A 23,293-nucleotide genomic window follows, 5' to 3' on the forward strand; every position below is an offset into this window, starting at 1 on the left:
GCGTAATTGCCTTTTAACTCAGACTCAGAAGCCGTGTGATAGAGGAACCTCCCCAACCGCACCTCCCCTCTCCAGCCCCGATGGCATCCAGTTTGCTCCCGATCTTGCAAGCGTCTTGCTGCCTATGTAATCTGTCCTCATTTTATATACAGAAGTTTGTGCGTCTCCGATGGTGACTGTGGAGTGTGTTGTTTTCCTTATCTTAACCGGAACATTAGTTTGCTTAGAAGGCGTCATTTTGCTCTTGTAATAGGTTTATTAAAGAGGTATTTCTTTTGAAATGTTGCAAAGATGTCCCTGGCTCTACATAAGTTTGATGGAATCCAATTTTCAGGGCGTCATTAATGTTCTTGCTAGTTACTTTTTCCTTTCCTAATCTCTGTGGATCCCCTTGCCTTGATATGTCTAGATTTGCACTTGACATCCTCCACTGTTTATACTAATATCATCATTCCAGATATAATGCTGATATGACCATCTAAATCACTACATTTTGCACTTCAATTAATCTGGGTCAAGCCATTGATCTATTTTTATGAATTGGGAATATCATGCCAACACATTACAAACAGCTCCTAGGGCAAACTTAACAAATGCAAATGAAACATACAGATTTATAAAAGTACATTAGCTGATATTAATTCTACCCCCACCATGAAATGTTAGCTGAAAATAAAACCCCAAGCCATCTGGTCTTTGTGATGCTTACATAACTTTGAAATTGTAATCATTATTAAGAACATAATGTGGCCTCTCAGATAATCATAATTAATCTATGTTTTACATGTACGACTTCTATAATTTAACTGCTTTTCTCTCTGCAGCTGTCGAGCTGCTTGCTGGATGGCTTGAGGACTAAAGGCTTCAGCACAGTGTGCTCATGCGAGAATCCGGCTGGGAGGAGAAGCAGCACTTCAGGGGGCGGCAGGCGTGTCCCGGAGCGCACTGGGACGGGAGAGTGTGGGTGAGGGTCGCGCTTAGAGAGGCACAGAGGGTCCGGTGGTCTGGAGAGAGCAAGTCTGGAAGGCAGAAGAGCTCACAGGGCTGTAGAAGCTCGAGGGAGAGATCACGGCGGCCTGCAACAGCTGCGGCTCCAAGGAACCGAAGTAACTTTGTGTCGGGATTCATTACTGACTCCACACGCGCATCTACACGTGTGTGTCTGAGGAGCAGGAGGTAAAGATAAGGAGAATCAAGAATGACCCCTTGCTCCTGAAGTGGAAAGCACACTAGGGACCTGAGCCTCTCTGGAACACCTGATCCATGCAGTTTCGGATGTCCTGCATTTCAGTTCTCCACATGACAAGCAGGCTGGTACCCGGCACAGACGATGGAAGTGCATAGCCCTAAAGTGGCTGCAATTTCATACTAGGGAGTCACCGGCGGGCTTGGGATTGTGTCCGGGAGCATGCTAAATCCACGCAAACGCCTGGCATCCCTCAGCGCGTGTGGTGCTGTGTGAGCCCAGGAAGCAGAGGCTGGGAGCCCGAGGACGCCCGTGTCCATTGCATGGCCAGTGGAGGAGGGGAGACTGTGTGGGGCAGAAGGGCCAGAAGGCCCCCGCGTGGTGGGGATTCAGGAAAGGGGGCCAGCAGCTGTCAGGCAAGAGTGGTCAGCTTCCCCAGGCATCACTCGAGGGTCCACGACACAGGACAGCTCTGCCACCCAGGAGGAAGAGTTCTGACTCAGCGAGCATCCACACCCTGGGCCGCGGTTGAGCATGACCATGGAGCCCAAGGGACACCGCGAGTGCAGATGACACCGCCAAGAAGCTGAGCCCAAGAAACGTGGCATGGAGCTGTGTCTTACATGAAGGTCTTTCCTTTTTTTCTCCCTAATATGGAAAAAAAGTTCCACACTCACGACATCTGGAAGAGAGGGGTGGACAGGATGTGTAGAACAGACAGGAGACTCTGGTGGGGCCAACGAGCTGGCGTCCAGGGACGCACAGGAGCAGCTGGGGTGCAGCCTGGAGGGAGGACTGTCATCCCCAGGGCGAGAGGGAAGCGGGGCTGAGGGGCTGTGGGCCCAGGTAGGGGCCAGGCCTGGTTTTCCCCATCAGTTCCCAGTGTCCTGGAGAGAGAAGAGCTGAGCTGGTGGCTGAGAGAGAGGCGGAGAGGGAGCCAGTGGGGCAGGAGCGGAACAGCACTGGAAAGCACAGGGTGGGCATGCTGAGCAGGTGGGCTGTGGCTGTGGGAGGAGCCTTGGTCAGTTAGATGCGTCTCAGTGGGCTGCGTTTCTGCAGGATTGCCGCTGGGCATACGCTGGGGTGACGGTGCCACTGGCAGCGTTGGCTGCTCCCCATCACGCTATCTTTTGTTCCTTGGAGAATTTGTGTTTTCCTTGAGGATCACCTCTCTTCAACTCTCAGGTCACATGGGTCAAGCTGCTGGCTTCCGAGGTGGCGCGGGGCCCAAGCCCAGCCAATCAGCAAACTCCACTCTAACTGGGTCTGTTGATTGGTTCAGAGGTGGGCAAGCGCCCCAGAGGAACCAATCAGACTCAGCTCTGGGATACTCCTATGGACCAGTGGGTGAATGGAGGTCTCTTTCTGTGGTGTTGCTGCCAGGGCAGATCACGTGTCTGGGCGCACCCTTCCTCCCAACAGTAGGGAGCCGGAGGGGAGGGACAAGAGAAGACTTTTCCTGGTGGCAGTGTCTGCAGCTCTGTGTCCAGTTGCGCCTGCAGCCAGGAGGACCGTTGGACATCGTAGGCCTGAGGCTAACAAACTCCATTCCCAGGCCTCCGAACCACGGAGCGTCCACCAGCCACCGGCTTAACTTCCTTCCCCAAACCATGTCACCATGTTGAGGTCGATGGTGGCGGTGGCAGACGGCACAGGCTCCAGTGGGCACTGGCTTGTCTTCTGTACCCAACAGCGACTGGCACACTGTCCTAAGTCTGTCAGCAGAGGCTCCTCAGCCTGTCCCTCTCATGGGGCCCTCTTCTCCCTTCCCCTTTGTCAGGCAGGGATTATGCTGGACCATGGAAATGATTCTCCCCATCGCACCGCCTTTCCCAGGCCTGGACGTGGGAGCCACGTGTCAGGGTCCTGCCATCCTGGAGACAGGGCCCGAGCAGGCCCGGGTTGTGGGGAGCGTGTGGGCCCCGAGACAGGTGTCATGTGTTGGGGGATGATGATGGATGTCAAGGCCGAGCTGTGTCCCCACCATATCTGAAGGCCGAACCCTAACCCCATGGACTCCAAGGGAAGGCACAAGCCTGGGCCCACTGCATAGGACTGACGTCCTTCCAGGAGGACACCAGAGAGCTCACGACCCACAGAGGAGCGGCCACGAGGACATGGGGAAGGTGGACTCGCCAGACTGCTGCCTGCTGGTACCTCGGTCCTGGGCTTCAATATTAGGTTTGGCGTCAGATCTGCTGGGCGCAGTGGACACGTGGACTCCACATCACTGGGTCCTCACCGACCTGGGCCCTGAGAGCCATCACCCCAACATCCCCGGTCCAGGACGTCCCCTCGCCATGGGGACACCACCTGACCACAAGGTGCCACCACAGCAGGGAGCCCAGACCCTGTCCCGGCTGCTTCCCCTTCTCTCATCCACACTGCAAGGTGCTGATGTGCGGGGTGCGAGCCAGCACCGATGCGGTGTCTAGGTGTCCTGATCACACAGCAGCTTGTTCTTAAGGAGGCGTTCCAGCAGCACGAGGCCGGGCTACGCGTGTTGGGACCCCATGGGTCACCGCAGGAACAACGCTGCTCGTCCACGGCAGGGACTGTTGTGAGTGGTGCTTTCTGTGTCCTCCCCCCGCATTCAATCAGCAGCGATTATGAGTCCAGTGAGCCCTAGTACCACACTGGGGAATCTACCTCGGCCCCGCCAGACACACTCCCTGCCCTTCTGCACACTTTGCTCCCCGCAGGAAGCTGACCTCTGGATCCCATCATCAGATCTCTTCCCACCAGATCCTGGTCAGGGCTGGCCAATGGGCAGCTATGCCCCAAAGTCAGACCAGGGACCGATGGGGTGGGTCAGCTCCTCCTCTGCTTCCTCCCTGCTGGGCCATTGGCTTGCTGGTGATATCTTAATTCTCACAGCCACCACGGGAAGTAGCGGCCCTTCTGATTGCTACTTTGTGGGTGGTAAAACAAAGTTCAGCGACACTGACTTCCGGGTAGGGTGGATCATCGGGTTCCTTGTGGATCTTTCTTCTTCCTCTCTGTCTGCCTCTCTCTCTCTCTCTCTCTCCCTCCTTTGCAGTACTGGGGAGTTGAACCCAGACCCTTCACACTGAATTTCATCTCCAGTCCTTTATAAAGAGGCTTGAGATAGGGTCTTGGGATAAGGTCTTGCCAAGTTGCCCAGGCAGGACTCAAACTTGAGACTGTCCTGCCTCAGGCTCTCAGAGTGCTGGGATCACAGGTGTGCACCACCACACCTGGCCAGCCTGTACGGGTTGAAAGCAGGCATCTCCGACTCAGCTGCCCATGGGGTGCAGGTAGGTCATGTTTAAGGGGGGGGGGTTGAAAAACTTGAAGGGAAAAAATGGATGATGAAAACTGAGCTTTTGCAAATGGGAAGAGGATCAAGAGTTGGAAGGAGCAGGCAGGGAAGGGGGTAAGGAATGAAAAAAGAAAGAAGAATCGAGGCATGTTGTGTCCATGGACCAACTCTCCATGATAAATGTAATCATGATGCACCATGAACATGTACTAATAAATACAGTAAAATAAACAAGCCAGGCAGGCTCCTCATGGAAGAGTCCTCCGATGGACCCTCCTGGCTGTCGTGGATTTGGGGCTAGGCTCAGGGGACTGGAAGGGCCTTGATAAAGTGGATATGCAGTCGGGCACAAGCAGGTGCCAGCCCTTGTGCAGTGTGCACAGATGTGAGAGGCGCTGCGGCTTCCCAGTGAAGATCACGGAGCTCAGCGTTTAAATACCAGCAGCCAGCTTGGTACTAAAATGCTGCAAATTAGTCAATGTTATGTGATTACTACAGCACAGAGACAACCAAACATTACTGTTTCTGCGTAAAATGTGGGAACTCCGGTGAAGCGGTGGACAAGCTATCAGATAAAATACCTGGCCATTCCTGGCACTAGAAAGAGCCTACTTTTTTTGGGCACCTGTCAACAGAGACACAGCTCTGCCCTCCTTGCCTGTCATCTTGGTGAACACCCCATTGCCTGACCTCGAGAATCTACATCTGCCTCCTGGGCAACAGACCTGTGTCCCAGTTGGGACCACACTGGAGCTCAGCAGCCAGGGGATGGATGAGTTGTTCTCCCTAGCAGGAGAAGCAGCTTTCTACTCTCCCAAGTTCTCCTGCTACCATGCTAAAACTTCCCCAGGCAGCCTCATCTAGACCCAGGTGCCTGTGTGTCCACAGTGAAGGGCTGCCTTCTGCCCACTACAGCACCCCAGGAGCCAGCCCCTTCTCCAGGACTCAGCAGTCACTGTCTGGTCCCTGCACATCCCTCCATGGAACAGGTGAGTCGGGGAGAACTTTCCCTTCTCTCCTTGTCTCTCAGTTCCAAGTTTCCCCTCGAAAGCCCATTTCTTCACACTTACTATGTGACATTAACCCACCATGCACGATCCTGGACCTAACAGGTCTACAGGATGATAGTATATCCCTTTAACATGAAAGTAGTCAGATTTTGAATTCAAAGGGCTGTTTGCCCAGGTGAGAGCCAGCCCTGGGTTGTGCTTCTGAGATAAGGGAGCTTTGGAAAGTGTGAAGAACTTCCTTTTACTCAAAATTCCTCTCTGAATCACGGAGAACTTCCTTTTACCCAGAATGCCTCTCTGAGCCACAGAGAACTTCCTTTTACTCAGAATGCTTCTCTGAACCACAGAGAACGTCCTTTTACCCAGAATGCCTCTCTGAACCACAGAAAACTTCCTTTTACCCAGAATTCCTCTCAGAAGCACAGTAAACTACTCTTACCCATAATTCCAAGGCAGACAGTGTTGAACATATAAAGTGGTAACTGTTACTGCTTAAGAAAGAGGTTTGTGGATAGATAGGTGAACCCTCCAGAAAAAAAGATGTTGGAATAAGTCTTTTTCTTCTGGTCTTCTTCTAATGGTCTCCAAAGCCGTCCAGCTTTTGCAAAAGGGAAACATCACAGTGGTAGTCACTGAGCTGTGATGAAGAATTCAGTTACATGGAGAAAGTCGAGGAGATTCTCGGAGAATGTGCCCCCTCTTGGAGGGAGTTGTTAGCCCTGGAACTAAGAGTTTCAGCGATGGATTCCACTATGAAGGAGTCTTCCACTGAGGACCTGCACCCAGCATCTCTTCAGTAACAGCTTTAATGAGATATAATTTGCATACCACAGTGGTCACAATCAAGTGTGGAATTAGGTGATTTTCAGTACATTCACAGGGTCTTCGCCACTCCCTAAAGAAACCCCCAGCCCTCAGCGGTCCCTCCCATTCCCGTCTCCTGCCAGTGCTGCAACTATGAGTCCCCTTTGGGTCTCCGGATTCCCCGGACATCTCACAGGAATGCAGCGTACCTCAGTGACGTCGTGCCTGGCTTCCCTCACTGAGCACAGTGGGCCGTGTCCCAGGGCTGTGATGTGCCATCGAGCTCATCTAACACAGGGTGCGCCCACCTTGGCATGGTGGGCATTTGGGACTGGAGAGGCTGCGTTCTGGGGGGCTGTTGAGGAATCACGGGCAGTGCAGCATGGTCCTGGTCCCCACCCAACAGATGCTGGCAGATGTCTCCCAGTGGGGTCTCTGTTGGCTGAGATCCACGATCTACCGAACCTCTTCTCAAACCACACCTGCTTCCATCACCACTGAAACAAGTAAAGTCCGGAAAGGTGAATTCTCTCCCTAAAATCATGCAGTTCAAGACTGAGGGAGGGGCTAGGGCCCTCGCACTCGACACTTGCTACCTTTCACATTTGCCTTTGTTCAAACCCAGCTGCTTTTTACCCAAACAGTATTTCCTTTAAGTACTGGTTTTAAAACTTCACAATGCAAGCCAGTCATCTGAAGGGTTTGGTAAAACACAAATTGCTGGGCCTCAGCCCCAGAGCTTCTGATTAGGTAGGTTAGGGATGGGTGCAAGAATTTGTATTTCTATCAATTCCCAGGTGACACTGATACTCCTGGCCCAGGGGCTGTACTTTGAGAAGCACCATGTGAGAGCACACACTTTAGTATGGACGAGGAGTCTCCAACAGGATCTGTATGGTCAGGAAGAAACCATCACTGTGTGATGATGCCGTAGCTGGAGCTATGGCAGCCATCATGTGACAGTGAGGATAGTCTCAAGGGAATGCTTGAGAAGCCCGTCCAGAGCCTGACAGCATGGAGCTCCTATGCAGCCACATGGAGACCTGGCAACTGCTGAGCTGGATGTTATGCAGACTGCACCATGACTTCTTATATTAACATTTTTAGTTTCGTTTTGTGATTTTTTACCTGACACTTTTATGAACATGTTCCCTTCTTAGAATACAATGAGAGAAGTCATTTCATCTATTTTTTGTTTACTTCCGTATTTCCACCATCTAGAACTGGGGCTGACACAGGGGATTCAAGAAGCATTTATTGAGGGAATGAATACGTTTTCAGCCATGATCCTTCTCAAGATTGTTCTACTGGATATATATAATTTCCATGTGCTTGTTTGCCATGACTCTAAACACCACTTTTACTATTATCTTTTACTTTTCTTACAAAAATACCCTTATAACCTTTTTCCAAGCAAAAGATCTACAATCCTACTTTTGCTATGTTATGTGCATTTCTGATACATGGACTAAGATACCGGATACTGCATTTCTGAAGGGTCTATTTTCCACAGCACCCACGGCCCTCACGGGCTTCGGGGTAGTCATGTGCCCCGGAGGGTGCCTGCTGGACCTGGCCAGCTCTTAATTGGCCCCACGGTGCTCTGACTCTTCCATGAATAAGCATGAGTCTCCCAAGGCCCTTTCTCATTTAGAGCTGCTCCGTGCAGGTCAGGGGAGGCAGAGCGGGGAGCTGCTCCCAAACATTGGCTCTTGCAGATGCAAACTTCCAACACATAAAGATGAGGCGACCTGAAGCCGGCAGTGGGGCTCCCAGGGCTTCAGCTCCTTCATCACAGACATGGGCGTGGATCTCGGCTGGAAAGCGGTGAGTCAGCCCAGGGAATATTTGTGGGTATGAGATTAATGAGGCCCGGCACAAACAGACGTCTTCAAAGTGGACCACTGTGTGGAAAACTCCTTCTGAGATGCAGGGTGTGATGCCTTGTGCTTCCGGACACAGCTCTGGTATTGCATCTCAAGTTTACCCACCAGCCTCTTCCCTAGTGACGGGTTATTCCTTATGTGTATGTAAACAGCCTTTGTCTAGCTGGCGTTTTTCTGCCTAAAACTTCTTTCTTCTTCCTCACCAAAGATTTCCAGCTGGAAGGAGGGACCCCTTCATCTGCTGCAGGGATGAGCTCGTCCGCACCCTCCGCTGCTGTCTCCCACAGCATTAAGCCAATCTTCCTCAGTGATTTATATTTACGCCCATGTTCCGCTCTGTCCCCTTCTCCTCCCTGCATCTCTCTGCTTCCTTTTGTGTGGATAATATCACTTCTGTGGTTGATACATAGGCTATCATGTCCCATTTAGGATCTGAGATGTAAGTACATGTGGCTATTTTTATGAATGTCTGTAATAACTAATGCATTGATTGCATGTTTAGAAAGGAGCTTTAACTCCTGCCTAATGGACTGCTCCTCTGCCCCCAAAATGCTCAGCTTTTGTGACAATCTGCACGTATTGAAGAGGTGATCAAAATTGGTCATTTTGTTCCAGTTCTTTTTTCAGGTATTCTGGAGAAAGGCAAGACTATCTCCAAATTGCTTGCTTCTGGCGTAATTTTAAGTTGTAGTTCAAATAAAGAGAGAAATACATACGTATTTTAGTAAAAATTGGATCAGAAATCCTCAGCCTGCCTAGAGAAATACAGACCCAAAGCAAGACTTGGGCCCTCTGAAGGGATCTGGTACCAAGAGTCAGGATTTATTGTTCCTCTGACATTGACAGCGCCCTTTGTTAGTACCTCAATTGTCTGATTTGTCTCATAACTGTTTTTAAATGAAAAGAATCCACGAGAGATCGTTGAGAACCTGGAGGCTGCGATGTGCATGACATCACCATGATGAGGCAGGCTGTCCTCCTGCAGACCTGCGGCTCCCTTGGCTTCCCAGACCCGTGATTGTGATTGTTACAACAGCAGTGGCACCGGGCCTACCTAAGGCTTTGTAATTAGCATCCTTAGCTTTCTTTCTTATGCTGCTTGTTCTTAAAATCAGTAATTAACATTTGGATAGACAAAGCTGTGCATGTCTCCCATGCCCAGTGTGACACTGTGAGGTGTGTATCCAGGGAGGGATGGCTGCAGAGAGCTTGGTGACTTCCTTTCCCTTAGCTCTCATTTTGCAAGACTTCCCTTGTATTCTCTTAGCGGTTTTCGGAAACAATACATTATCAACTGCAGTTGCCATGGTACTTAGTAGATCTCTTGAACTTCTCCCTCCCGACTGAAGTTTTACATCTTGTGAACAGCAGCTCCTCCTTTCTCCAGCCCTAGTAACTGCCATTCTGCTCTACCTTGAAGAAGTTTGACTTTTTTAGGTTCCACATACAAATGAGATCATGTGGTGCCTTGGCATAAAATGGGGCTTACTTGACTCAGCAGACTGTCCTTCAAGCTCACACACGCTGTTGCAATGACCAGGTTTTATCCTTTGATGGCCAGAAGTGTTCCACTGTGTCCATATAAATCATATCGCATTTTCTCTGCCCATTCATCAGTTGATGGACCCTGTGGTTGTTTCCATTTCCTGGCGAGTGTGAACAGTTCTGCCGTGAACACAGGAGTGCCGATGTCTCTTTGACTGACCTGCTGACTTCATTCCTTTTGGATAAATGCCCAGGAGTGGGGTTGCTGGCTCATAGGCAGTTCTACTTTAACTGCCTGGGAACCCCATACTGATTTCCGCAGCGCCCATACTAATGGACACTCCCACCAAAGGTGTGCAAGGGCCCCCTCTCCACACTCTCCCCAGCTCTTGTGATCTGGCAGAATACTGGAAGTCACTTGAAGACCCCTTCCCTGTCCTCCCTCAGTGCCCATCAGCCATCAGAGCCCGAAGCTCCCTCCCCTCAGGCACCTGGCACACAACTCCTCCCCACCTCAGCTGGGCTCTGTCACAGCACTCCCATGACCTGCCCTGGCCCATCCAGAGGGGCTAGGCTAGAGATTTCAGGGTAGGGGATGGAGCTCAGGCTGGGCTGGGGCCTTAGGCTGGGGTGTGGATTTGAGGACTGAGGCACAGATTACAGGCTGGGGTGTGCATCTCAGGTAGGGGCAAGCAGCCTGCACTGCGCAAGGCTCCCGGTGGCCGTTCTGACTGGAAGCTGCAGTCCCCACCCCTTGGAGGCCCTTCCTGCCATCCTGCGCCTGGGACTGGGCTCTCTGCCCCAATCCCAGCTCCCATACCTGGCTCCCGTCTCCGGGACTTGTTAACCCAGCTGAGTCCCTGAGCTCAGGCCAGCCTGGGCACACGTCCCTTTTCCTGTACAATTTCCTGTCAGAAATGCAATGGGTCGACTCCAGGGGGAAGGGGCCGGCGGGGGGGGAAGGTCGGGGTGGCAGCATGGGTTCCCGCCTCAGGCTCTGGGCTTGAGAATCACAGAGACCTGAGTGACCCACAGCTGAGTTCCCCGGGAGAAGAGATGGAACTGATTTGCTAAGCAAACCAAACTGAACCTAGGTGGAAATTATTACATCAAATTTCAAGTCTAAAACCAATTAATGTGAGCCGAGTTGATCCTGGGCCAAACCTATTTATTTTTTTAAATTACAGAACATTCTCTGAATTGAACTTCAAGCTAGAATTCCCAGTTCTACCTGCAAGGACAAAAGATCCGAGACCCACTGGCTCTGTAGCTCAGAAGCAGACAGGAGGGAGGGCAGGCTGTCCCGGCCACACGGGGCCGCTCACATTAGGAGAAGCGTTTCTGAGTTTGCAGAAACAGAGATTTCTATTATCTGCTATCACCAAGAGTAAGGTGTAGAGTTCAGTGAAAAGAACTGCAATTTCAATGCAAAAGAACTCCTGAAGACAAAGTGAAACAAAAGGTGGAGAAAACAAGTCCATATATGTGAAATGCCTGGTTCATTTGCCCCCCTAGAAATGGAGTTTGCCTGGTGTGTTCCGAGGCTGCCAGCGGAAATGTTCTGGGGTGTTTCCCGGGGTTGCCTAAAGTTTAACGCCATATTTATACCCACCTGTCTACCTGCCTGTCTGCCCATCTGTCATCTGTGTATGTTTCTCTGCATCCACCCATTAGTCACCTATCACCTATTTACGTTTCTCTCCATCCACCTGTCATCTGTGGGGAAGCAAGTGGATGAGTCCAGTGAGGGCTTTATAGCTGGGTGTGATGTTGGGAGGTGAAACCTGGTCAAAGGAGGTGGGGCATGGGGGCGTGGCCTGGAGGGGTCTATCTCCCTCCTCCTCCCTTGATCCCTCTTTGCTTCCTGATGCCAATTCTTCATGCTGCCCTGCCTTGGAACCATCCTACTATGGACTGAACCCTTTACAGACTCTGAGCCATAGAAACCTCTCCTTCTTCACTTTGTGGGTGTCAGAAATTGTGTCACAGCAACAAGAAAGTAATTAAGACAATCTCTAAATTAAGTTGTAATAGCTGTACCCCCTCAGCCCAGTCTGGGGACTGCCCTGGGGAAGCAGAAAGCAGCCTGAGGTTCCTGACCCGTGCAACTGGAGGAGCTCAGAGAGGGCTAGGACACACACAGCCTCTCTGTGGACCCTCCTGCTGTCCCATGGCAGCAGGGGGGGTGTCTCTTGGAGAGAACACGATTGCACGTGATCCTTGCTGGCGACATAAGGCTCTGTGCAGCTCCAGCCTCCCCGGCAGGGACACTAACCCTCAGGGCTCCCAGGCCACCTGACCCATGAGCTGGGGTCCCAGCATCCTCTGGGGCACAACAGGGAGCCCTGGGCCTCTCCTTCCTGGTGGGGCATGCACTCCACCCCTGAGCTAGCCTGGAGCCTTGGGCTCTCTCCTGCCTCTCCTTCCTTTGTCTCCTGGTCCACCAGGTGTCCGGGCTCTTTGTGACAGGTGGCCTGCTGAGCTCCCAAGCCTGACTGCCTGGGCTCCAACCTGGGCACTCTGTAACCTCCATGTGCCTAAGTTTCCCCATCTGGAGTGCAAGTCCATGCTGAGGCCAGAGCAAAACAAGTAGGAGTTTGCATTCTTATCCTTACTTGTAAACTCTGGCAGGCATTGCAAATCCATAGCAAAAAAGGACAATTTTAGTTTTTCAGAATTGATTTTGTATGTTCAGAATTCACATTAAAATTAAATTCTTAGTACAGTCTAGAAGCAATATTTTCACACATTACCATAAATACATCAGACATATTGAACAATGATCTCCAATTTAGCATAAATAATTAGCTACTTCCTCAATTCCAGTCCTCTCCCTTACAGCTAAGCAAGACCATTGCTGTGCTCTGACCAGGGGAGGTGAGCAGAGGTCCAGTGAGCTCCATGGCTGGTTGGCCATGCTGCCCTGCTCGCCAGGGACAGAAGGGTCCCGGGACTGTGGAGCCAGGAGCTAGGAGGAGCTTGGATCCTGCGTCACTGTGTGGAGGAAGACAGACCCCAGTGGGAGACACCCAGGATAGCAGCAACAGCCGGAGGTAAAATGAGGCCAGCTGAGGACTGGCTGAGGGCCTGGGCGGCTGGTGCTGCACGGAAGGGAGGATGGTGGCCAGGTCTGAAGTATTATGGCTTGAATGAGCACAGGGCAGGGTGTGCCCCAGGAGCACAGCACATACAAGGCCCTGCGACCTCAGCACAGGCTGCCAACAGGGTCAGAGTTGGGAAGCCACGGCCACTCGCTGCTCCAGGTGCAGAAAAGGTGCTGTTTCAGGTGCAGGCACGGAAGGGCAATGCTTTTCTCCTGTGACCACCCTGCGTGGTCACAGCTAGCCCTACAGCCTGCTGCTGTCTCCTCCTGAGGAGTGACAAGTCACCTGATGGCACTGGAATGTACTTGTCCCTTTTGCTCTGGGGCCGCCTTTTCAGCTAGTTATGAACAAGGCAACACCCGTTTCCACAGAAGGGCTAACCTGCCCCCGGTTGTGACAACCATGATGTCCCCTATTCCGGAAGGCAGCTTCTGGTCTCTCGTGTGTGACTCTCAACTTCTGTTACCACGTCCATGTGGCACCTGTGCTTTTATTTACAAACATGTGTCTTTACACCGAGTACTTTAAATTTAGTCTAGTCCTAAGTAAAAATATCCAGGAAAATCACAGTTGGATAAGCTAGATATATGTTATTCTAATAAACACTAAGGTAAATACAAGATGTATTCTAGCAATATGGTGAATGTTTAAATTACAAAAATTTATTACAGTAAAAGACACAGTGCCACAAATCCCTTCAAAATATTTCTCTTGCTTTGCACACACTCGTCCCATGTTCTTCCCATTTCCTGCAGCAGCTCTGGAGTCCTCTTTCCTCAGGGTCTTTAGTTGTGCTGTCCTGGCTGCCTCGATGTCCTGAACAGATTCAAAATGTTCACCTTCCATGGTCATTCTGCCTTTGAGGAGGAGCCAGAGGTCGCACGGTGCCAGACCCAGTGAATAAGGTGGGTGAGGACACATTTTTTTTTTTTGGTACCAGGGATCAAACTTGGGACCTTTCACTTGTGAGGCAGGCGATGGAGCCACTGAGCTAAATCCCTGGCCCGCACAGTGTCATGTTTTTATGAGCTGCCTTTCTACTGGATGCAGTTGGCAGCATCATTCACAGTATTTTTGATCATAACTAGTAAAGACACTCAGGAAAGAGGATTTCCAGAACAACGGGATAAGTGTGTGCAAAGCGAAGGGGAGGATTCTGAAGGAGACTAAGGCCTCCGTGTCTTTCACTGCAGGATTCCTTTTAGGTTTAAACACTCACTATACATTTTGATCACACTCATATTTCACTGCTGTGGAAGAGCATCTCACCGTCTCCCAGGTAGCTGTGTGTGACACCCTAGAGCACCCAGGGTCTGCAGGCCCTGCTGTTTCTGTACGACAGGCCCACGAGGAGGCTTTCAGCAGTCAGCAGCTGTCCTTCTGAGCCTTACTGGGGAGGAAATTTTCTGTTGAAAACTGCATTAAATTCAGGTTCCCACTCCATGAGACTGCTTCAAGGTCACCGGGCCAAGAAAGCACCTGGTTGCTCGCTGCTTGGTTGTCTCTGTGTGTGGAGATGCCCAGCGAGCTGGCCTCCCTCGGCCCATTTTCGGGGTGCACATCCTGGTTTGCCCGGGGTGGTGGAGCGACACCCATCATCATCCACAGTCTCTTCCTGTTCTCAGAAGTGACCCAGCCAATCCCAGCACTTGGGAAGCTGGGGCAGGAGGGTCACAAGTTCGAGGCCAGCCTGGGCTCCATAGTGAGTTCGAGGCCAGACTGAACTACATAGCGAGACCCTGCCTCAAAAAACAAAACAGGGCCCAGCATTTAGCTCAGTGGTTCCGCCGCCTGCCTCACAAGTGCAAGGTCACAAGTTCAATCCCCAATACCAAAAGAAACCCAAGTGACCCAGTTGAGGGGCGGACTGGGTTCTGCCTGCCCCTAGCAGCAGGCTGGCTTTCTGGCCGCTGCTGTCTCTGGGCACCGGGCCTCCTCTAGGGACTGTGGTGTTCGCACCCCCATCTGCTGCTCAGCGCTGCGGTGCATGGACCTCCTCCCCCAGCCTGCCCTCCAGGAGAGCTGCCACCCACGCATCGCTGTACACTCCCGCCTGCCTTGGCCTCCAGCTCTGAGCCATGAGGAGCAAGCGTCGTCTTCCTCACAGCTCTTCTCCTGTCTCTTTCCAGTCCATGCTCCCCGGTTCTTTACAACTTGCTGACATCGTCTCCGTGGCCTCCCTTGAGAACCGGCCCCTCTGCTGCTTCTCCTCTGTGCTGGGGCCTGGAGCCCCCAGTGCTGCTGATTTGATAGTGGCGCCTGCCAGGACATAAACCCCGATGGCAAGTGGGGTGACTGAATGCAGCAGTGCGCCCTCCCCACCCCTGCAACGTATGGCTGCTTCTTCCACCAAGGGCTGGGGCCGCTTTCTGCCCCGCCGTGTGGGCACTGACACACACTGTGGCTGACAGGCCCGGGCAGGGCTGGGGCCCTTGTGACCTTTCTCCTAGGGCTCTGCCATCGCTTCACAAACCAGTCCGGGTGGCCTTTGGCGGATGTGGCTGAGGTGGCCACTGTCTGTTACGTTCTCTGCTACTGGGACAAATGCCCGACACCCACAGTTTAAAGGAGGGGAGGTTAATTTTGGCTCACATTCCAGTCCACCCTCAATTGGCCTAAACACAGAAAGGGCTCGCCAAGTGGGAGAGCCAGGCGGAGGGCGCTGCTCACAGCATGGCGGCCAGGAGCGGAGTGGGAGGAGCTGGTCTGGGATGCGAGTGTGCAATTACACTGTGTACGCCGGAGGCAAGGGGGGAGAGCACCTGCTGTCCTCCTCACTAGAGGAGGCCACATCTATGACAGCAGACCTGTGACCTCGCTATGCAGGGTACCCAGACGGAACAAGTGTGCATCTACGACTTCACACGCACAACAGGAGATGAGATGTACACACATGTGCCCAAGTGTGTACCCACAGATCTCCTCCCTCTGTCCCCCTTGGCATACGCCCTGTCACAGGACCTGAGGAGCCCCACATGTGCACCCACAGAGTAGGGTCTGCTGTTTCCCATCCGCAGCACATGAGCACAGGGATGGCTTGTCCAAGGCAGAGTCTCCATGCCTGGCAGGGCCTTGGATGTTTGAGAGAGCCAACAGGTGCACCCTGAGTTATTCGGCGTGCACAAGACTCCCCAGGGCGTTTCCGTGAGGTATTAATCCTGATTGCTGCACAGGAGACTCTGGAACTTCCGGGGAACTTGGGCTCTGGGGAAAGTCCTTCTGGGGGACCCTTCCCAGCCGTCGAGCTGCTCTGCTCTGCTCCCCTGGAGCCCACATCTGGCCCAGGCTGGGGTCCGCGTCCTGCTGCCCCTCGGTGCTTCTGAGCCTGGGACGGGGAGCTCACAGTCCTGTCCACTCTCCTGCGAGGGTCGAGTCTGCTCCCTCTGGTTTTCCTGTCAAGGGCTTGGAGTGCATTTTTAATCAGGCCACAAGGCTGGTTTCTCGCTCTGCTCTCTGTCTGGTTCAAAGACCTCCCCTGGAGCAAGATGGGGAGCTCCTAAAGTCTCCCTGAAATTAAATCAAGACTCAGTTGACCCCCATCAGACAGAAACCTACAGACCCGAAAGCCTGATGATGCAAAGCACCCTCTGGAATAAGGAAAGCTTTGAATCCAGGGTTGTACACACACATTTTGCCACCCTTTTTCTCCAGGTAATTTTAACTCTATCGAATCAAGGACAAGAACACACTGCTGGCTGGATGCTAATTATCCACCGCTGTCTTAATTAATGAGCATTTCCCCCATTCTGGGGGCTTCCAGCAGGAACGAGCCACGTGCAGATGCATTTTGAGAGCATGCTCAGGCTGAGCGGGCCTCCTTTTGACACCTACATCACCGTGCCCAGTGCTGAGACCCGGTGCTGGGTCCCTGAGCAAGGCCCGGTCTCAGTGCTAATCACGTGCCTCCCCGCCTGTGCACGGAGTCCCCGGGTGACTCCCAGCTGCCTGCCAGGCAGGCACTGTGCCTGCCATGGGGGCTGCAACCCCCGGCGGTGCCACCCTGAAACCCCTGGCCCATAGCACCTCAGCACGCAGCAAGCCTTGCAGCCCAAGTCTGGCCGTGCTCGGGTACCACTGCGCACGAAGTGTGTGGTTAACAAAGCCACTTTAACCGGAAACACCACAGGAAGCAAAGCACTGATGCTCTGTGACCCCAGATGTTTCTCATTTTAACACAAACCTGGATTTGTCATTCACTGTGTAGAAAATCATTATTTACCCAGCAGCTGCTGTGGCCCAGGCCACAGGTCAGATCCAGGAACCCAGAGGCCAGTGAGGCACAAGCTCCATCTTGAGTTTCTTCACATCCCTCAGCCCAGGGCGTTAACATTCTAAGAGCAGCCAGCACAGGCCCTCTTTGGCTCAAGAGTCAAACCCAATCTTGGAAGCAGCGCATGTGTGCATGGCAGATGAATGGATACAAACAGCTTGGTGTTTATGCACAGTGGAGTACTACTCTGCCATAAAGAAGAGCACACTTGAGTCATGTGTAGGAAAATGGATGCACCTGAGACCATAATGCTAAGTGAAATAATCAGACGCACAAGCTTCAATATCACAGGGTTTCTCTTCTATGAGAAACCTGGAGTATGAAGATATTAAAGAGCAAAACAAAAGACAGATGATAGGAAATAAGGAGCGAGATCTTTTGCAAAAGGGGAGGGGACCGAGAGATGAGGAGCAGGAAAGGGGGGAAAAAGGAAGTGAAACGCGTTCTGTCCGAGCACCAGCTCCACAGGAGGTGTGACCACTACATACTGCAAGCATGGACCAACAGAAATAAAGATTTAGAAAGAAAGGTCAAATTCACTGTAACAAAAACTGCTCTTGAAGAATCTCTGAAACTAGGCCCGGGGATTTAGCTTAGGGTTCTGCTGCCTGCCTCGAAAGCGCAAGGTACTGAGTTCGATCCCCAGTACCAAAAAAAAAAACAACAAAAAACCCCCACAAAAGTCTCTGAAACTGAAGCTCTTTGGCCCGTGTCTGTGGTCTGACTGCCAAAGCCGCCGTCTGTCATTTTGACCTTGAAATCCTCAGGACTGGCAACTTGCGACCCTCTGCCAGGTCGGGGTCCCTGCCCGGGCCTGGTACAGTGAAGCTGCCCACTGGCTGCACTGCACTTCCCCTTTATGGAGGAGACAGGAAGCAGGAGGAATTGGGGCTGAAGCTCCGCCTCCTCTCCTGGTCACGCATGTACCCGCGGGTGCTGGATCTCCAGCAGCCCAGCCTGCAGGAAGTCCTCGGGCCTGAGGGCGTTTCATCCACTGGCCTTAGAAGATTCCCTGGGTTGTTTTGCTTTAATGGTACTAAAGATTAACCCGGGGTGCTCTTCCATTTCACTACATCCCAGCCCTTTCTATTTTTTTTTAAATTTTGAGACAAGGTCCCACTAAGTTGGCCATGCTGGGCTTGAACTCCGTTCCCCAAGTTACTGCGAAGGAGAGGGCAGGCATGAAGGGCACTGGGTGATCAGGGTGGAGGACAGGTTGCAGGGTGAGGGACAGGGTCAGAAGCGACACCCCCAGGGAGAAGGCACTGTCATGAGAACGGGTGATCCCTGCTGACTGGCCCTCACTGGGTCAGAGGGCATTTCGGAAGTGGGAGGTGGACAGACTGCTTAGGGTCCCGTGGGGACACCTGAGCCCATGAGCGGCCAAGTAGGAGAAACCCGGACGCCTAAGCCCCAGGCCTCCCCGTGTGAGAGGCGCCTTGGGAGCTGTCCTCCTGCTGCTCCCCAGACCCCAGGCTGAGGGTCCCAGCCCTCAGATCTGCTGGCCTCCCCCCCCCATGCTCACTTCTGGGTCCCTGGGCGGCAGGCTTGGTGGAGGACAGGAGGTGACCCAAACGGAGCCCGTCAGAACATCCCAGGAGTCCTGGAGGAACTCTGGAAGGTTCTGATTCTTTCCTGCGGGATGCAGGCCAGTCCCGTATCGTTGGGCCCCCAGGAGGGCCCCCCCCACCCCGGCAGTAGGGAGGGTGTGGGGGAGGAGAGGGAGTGAGGGAGGGAGGAGAGGCCGGGGAAGGAGTACGTCTGGTGACACTTTTGAGGTTCTGTGCAAAGTTCCCTTCGGTGAGCCTCAACTCTGAGTGTTTCACATCTATTTTTTTAAAACTTAAGTTTTGGGGGTGGATTTTATGAGAACCACACTGGATACTCTTACTAATATCTGAATGCTCCCACTTGGGCTCAGTTGCCTTTTGAAGAAATGAAATAAAATCAGACACAAACTCCCGGGAGGCATAAGGCAGCACCCAGGTCGACACGCCTGAGGGAGCCTGGCTGGATGGCCCCCTCCCAGAGGCTTCCAGCCCGCACGGGTGGCTGATGCCCCTCCGGGGACCCCCAGTGACCGCAGAGCCCTGTGTTTCAGGTGGCTGCTGCCGTCTGTGACAGCTGTGCAGGCCGTGGGTCTCCAGGCCTGAATCCTGTGCCAGCTGCAAGTTCTGTGAACAGCATGTGGTGGGCTGTGACCAGTGCCTCGTAGGTCTGTGAGCCAATGACTTTCCCCGGGCCAGAAGTATGCACACAACAGTCCAGAACCGCAGCTCCCCCCTGGCCTCCACAGGGCCATGCCCCACACTCTGCAGGAGATGGGGGTACAGGTGTTCAGCAAATCACAGGGGCTACTGAGCACTTCCTCGTGCCGTGGGTGTGGCCCACGACTGCCCGCTGCGGGCCAACCGGAGTGTTCTGAGCGCCTCTCGGGTCAGCTGGGCCCCCGGATGTGCAGGAGGTGAGGCTCTGCGTATCCCACGCATTTACCAAGATGCTTTCGGCCAAATGGCGGGTCTCACAGGAGTCACCCCATGTGCACAGAGGAGCATGCACACGCTGTTTGTTTATTCACAAACATTTGCTGAGCGCTTACTCTGTGCCTGTGCTGTTATAAGTGATGAAGGAACAAAGGGAGCCAGCCTAGCCCTGGGCTCCTGGAGCTGACAGTGCTGAGAGGCCAGCAAGACAACAGACGCAGGTGACGGAGCAAATACAGAGTGCATGTGTGAGTGTGAGTAAACACGTGCACGATGTATCTACACACACACACACACACACACACACACACACACACACACACGCATGCACCTCGCCCAGCCAGCCCGGGAAAGACAGGTCCCTGTGCTGCCAGGGGAGGCTGTGGGGAAGGATACACATGGGCCCCGGCCACCAGACACCTGGCAAACACAGGGCAGAGGGGAGCCCAGAAGACTCGGCTGGAATGGGAGGTGGGAGGGCGCTGTGTGTGGCGCGGTGCCCCTGCCCTCCTGGCCAACATTGCTTCTCCTCTGCGTGGACTGGAAGCCGGGGAAGGGTTCTGATCTGGGGACGGCCAGTGGCTCATCTTCAGGTCAACTGGATTGGATTGGAGTTAGCACAGTGCATGAGGGCGCTTCCGGAATGACTGGCACATGGGGACTCCAAACTGGCTGGGGGGAGACTGTGCTGAACGTGGGCAGCACCATCCAGCAGGCTGGGGCCCAGAGGGAATGAAGGCAGAAGGAGGCAGAAGCTGCTAGCACAGGCTCAGTCTGTCTGTCTCTCTCCTTCTCCCTCCCTTCCTGTCCCTCTTTTTCTCCTTCCTGGCCACCATGAGGTGAGCAGCTTTCCTCCACAATGCCCTTCTGCAGTGATGCTTCTGCCTCACCCAGGGCCCGAGAACAACGGAGCTGGCCAACCATGGACTGAGCCCTCTGAAACCATGAGCCAAATAAACCTGCAAGTTGCTAGCCTCAGGTGTTTTGTCCCTCTGACAGAAAGCTAAGAGACACATGTCCTGACCAGACAGGTACTGACCACCTGAACTGCTGGCTGCTGAACTGACCACCTGGCTGCTGATCTGGCAAAGGAGGCAGGGGACAAGGTGGCACAGAGGCAAGGAGGCTGCTGTTCTGATCTAGGGGCGTGGCGGCCAGTCACAGAGAGAAGGGTGGAATCCGGGATGTGAGAGAGAGAGCGAACGAAGCACATCCCCGGACATGCCCTGCACCACTGGGAGGAGTGCCTGCCCTGCACCGATATAAAGAAGATTCTGGCACAAGGCAGGGGTGGTGTAACAGTCGTGCTATCGTCTCGGTTTCCTACACCTTGACCTTGTCACTGAGCCCCTCAAGGACAGGGCTGGTGCTCCAAGGTTTCACGGCCCTAACATCCTGACCAGGACCTGCTACTTGTGGAGATTCACTTTGTGTTTGTTGACCGTTTTCTGGGTGGGCAGAAACACTCCCTGGCTGCTCCCTTTGGAGCAGGGGGGTTAAAGCGACCCCTGCCTGGGAGGAGCAGGGCACTGAGCCCTGGCCGGCTGCCGCTGCTGTCCCTGCCTGGTAGAAAGGAGGTGCTGCTGATTCTGCCACTGCAGCCCAGCTTGGGAAGGGGGGCAGCCCTCTGCAAATCCATCCTCCTCCTGCTCCCGGGCCCCAGCAGAGCCAGACATGGAGCCCTGGCCTCCTGCACCTCGAAGTGTGCCTGGGTTGGAATCCTTTTGCATTCAACTTAGAGGAAGAGAAGGCTGGGAGGAAGGAAAGTCACGGGGATGAGGTGAGAGGGCGAGCAGGTGGCCGCATCCCTCCCTGGGGCAGAGCTGTGGGGGTGACAGGGTGGGGCGCGGTTCCTTCTCTCGCTGGACCTGGTCTGGAAGCCAAGGCCAGGCTCGCTGTGCCCTTTAGTGCCCCGTGACTCCACACGGGCTCTCGCTGCCAAGGTTGCCCAGAGCAGCCGCACGGACCCGGCCACATTAGCCGGGTGCCGGTCCCTGCCCCATGTCCTGAAATCACCAAGGCACTGGGCACACAGAGAGGCAGGAGCAGCCCTGGCCCGGCTCCCTGGCAGGCCTGCAGGATCTGATTTGACTGGGCTGGGCTGGGAGGGGCCCAGCGTCCCCAGGTCCCAGCGAGCAGGACACCCATCAAGGGCCCGAGGGCTCCAGTGGGTGGGCGGTGACTTGCCTTAACCACGTCTTCATCAGACGACCTGCACTCCACGGACTCCAGCGGCCCAGTCACGGTGCCGTCCTCCTCCACGGAGACCACCCTCACCGGCACGGCCACCGTCTTCCCCGTGAGGACAGCCGTGTTCAGGATCTCCGCCTCCTGGAAGAGCAGAGACACGTCAGCCTGCATGCGCGGAGTGGCCCGCCCTGGGGTCCTGCAGACGCCCGGCCCGTAGGCACAGCCCTCACCAGGCCCCAGAAGCCGGTGTTTGGCGCGCCCATGTCCATGACAGCCATGGATGCTCGCCTGTCCCTGTGGGGCTTGCTCAGGGGATGTGATGGAGATCGGAACAGGCCGCGCAGGGTGGCTGATGAACCCCAGGTTTGTCAAACACTTGCACAAGCCTATGTGCCAGACACTCTATTACTTTGAGACAGAGTCTCGCTATGCAGCCAAGTCTGGCCTCAAACGCAAGGTGACCCTCCTGCCTCAGCCTCCTGAGCGGCACCACACCTGGCTCAGCATCCCTTTAAGAGGTGCACACATGGTGATCCAGCTGTTCTCACAGCTTCCTGACCAGACAGGTGTAATCATTCTATCTGCTTTTTAGAAAGCAGAGAGGTTTTGCAAGTTGCAAAAGAGTGCACAGCTAGAAAATGATGAAGGTGAGATTTGAACCCAGGAATTCAAATAGGGCTAGCCTTTCACGCAGGGATCCACCCTAAACCATCAGCTATTGGCCAGGGGCAGGGGTGGTGAGAGGAGCTTAGTGCAGTGATGTGAGCTCCCACCCAGGGAGGTGCAGGAGACGGCCGGCCGAGGGCACTCGAGGGCCTGCCACACAGCCGCATGCTCTCTCCTCCCGCTTCGGGTTCCCTGCTCCGTGTGGGTCCTGGCCTCTGTAGGCCTCAGGAATGCTACCATGGCCCCACCAGGGTGACACACGCACTCATAACACACACACACACACACACACACACCAGCAAACGTGCATCAGCTCACAACATGACCCCAGGGAGGTGGCAGCCACCGGTGGGCCCATGTGGGAGCTGAGAACGTGGTTCCTCTCCCCTGGCAGCCCAGGACAGGTGCTGCTCAGTCTGCCTGACTACGCGGTGCCTCTGACTCTCCTCTCCCCGATGAAGTGGGCCCCATGCGTCTCCCCCATGGCAGAAACATCCGGGTCCCTGTGTCCCCAGGCTCACGTGGCCACAGCTCCAGGCCGCGTGCACGCTGTGCTTTGCTGGGCCCAGGCCTCACATGCTGGTGTGTTTGGAGGGCTGTCTGTCCTTGTGCCACACGCGTTTCCCCCGGGAAGTCTGCACTGCTGGCCTCTCCTGGCAGAGCTCTCACAGGACCCGTGCTCTGTGCCGCAGGGCAGAGGTGGCCCCCGAGGCCCTGGTCCAGCCTACATCGTCCTTTGCCTGTGGCAGCCCGGGCTGCCAGCTCCCTGGGCTTGTGCGGAGCGGGCCTGACTGTTGTGCAGATGCAGATGCTGGGTGGTTAGTGGCGCCAGCACCTGGGGATGAAGTTCAGCGCCCCAGGCTACGGCTCCGCCCTCCTGCAGTCAGCTGTTTCTTATGCAAGAACAGCTGGGTGTAGCCTTTGGA

The 23,293-nt window shown here is 54.1% G+C and overlaps 1 protein-coding gene across 3 annotated transcripts in view; it reads right to left on the reverse strand.

Moving 5' to 3' along the window:
• Tmem132d (transmembrane protein 132D) overlaps positions 1-23,293 on the reverse strand; it is a 484,753-nt gene that overhangs the window by 45,796 nt on the left and 415,664 nt on the right. For all 3 annotated transcript variants that reach the window (XM_004843985.4, XM_087198439.1, XM_021257665.2), the window contains exon 5: positions 21,699-21,842. In XM_004843985.4, coding sequence (XP_004844042.2) covers positions 21,699-21,842 — 144 coding nt within the window. The remainder of the gene's footprint in view (positions 1-21,698; positions 21,843-23,293) is intronic.

The sequence above is a fragment of the Heterocephalus glaber genome, unplaced genomic scaffold (assembly GCF_053883595.1).
Source record: "Heterocephalus glaber isolate CG9 unplaced genomic scaffold, H.glaber_assembly_v1.0 deba00001687, whole genome shotgun sequence".
NCBI lineage: Eukaryota > Metazoa > Chordata > Mammalia > Rodentia > Bathyergidae > Heterocephalus > Heterocephalus glaber.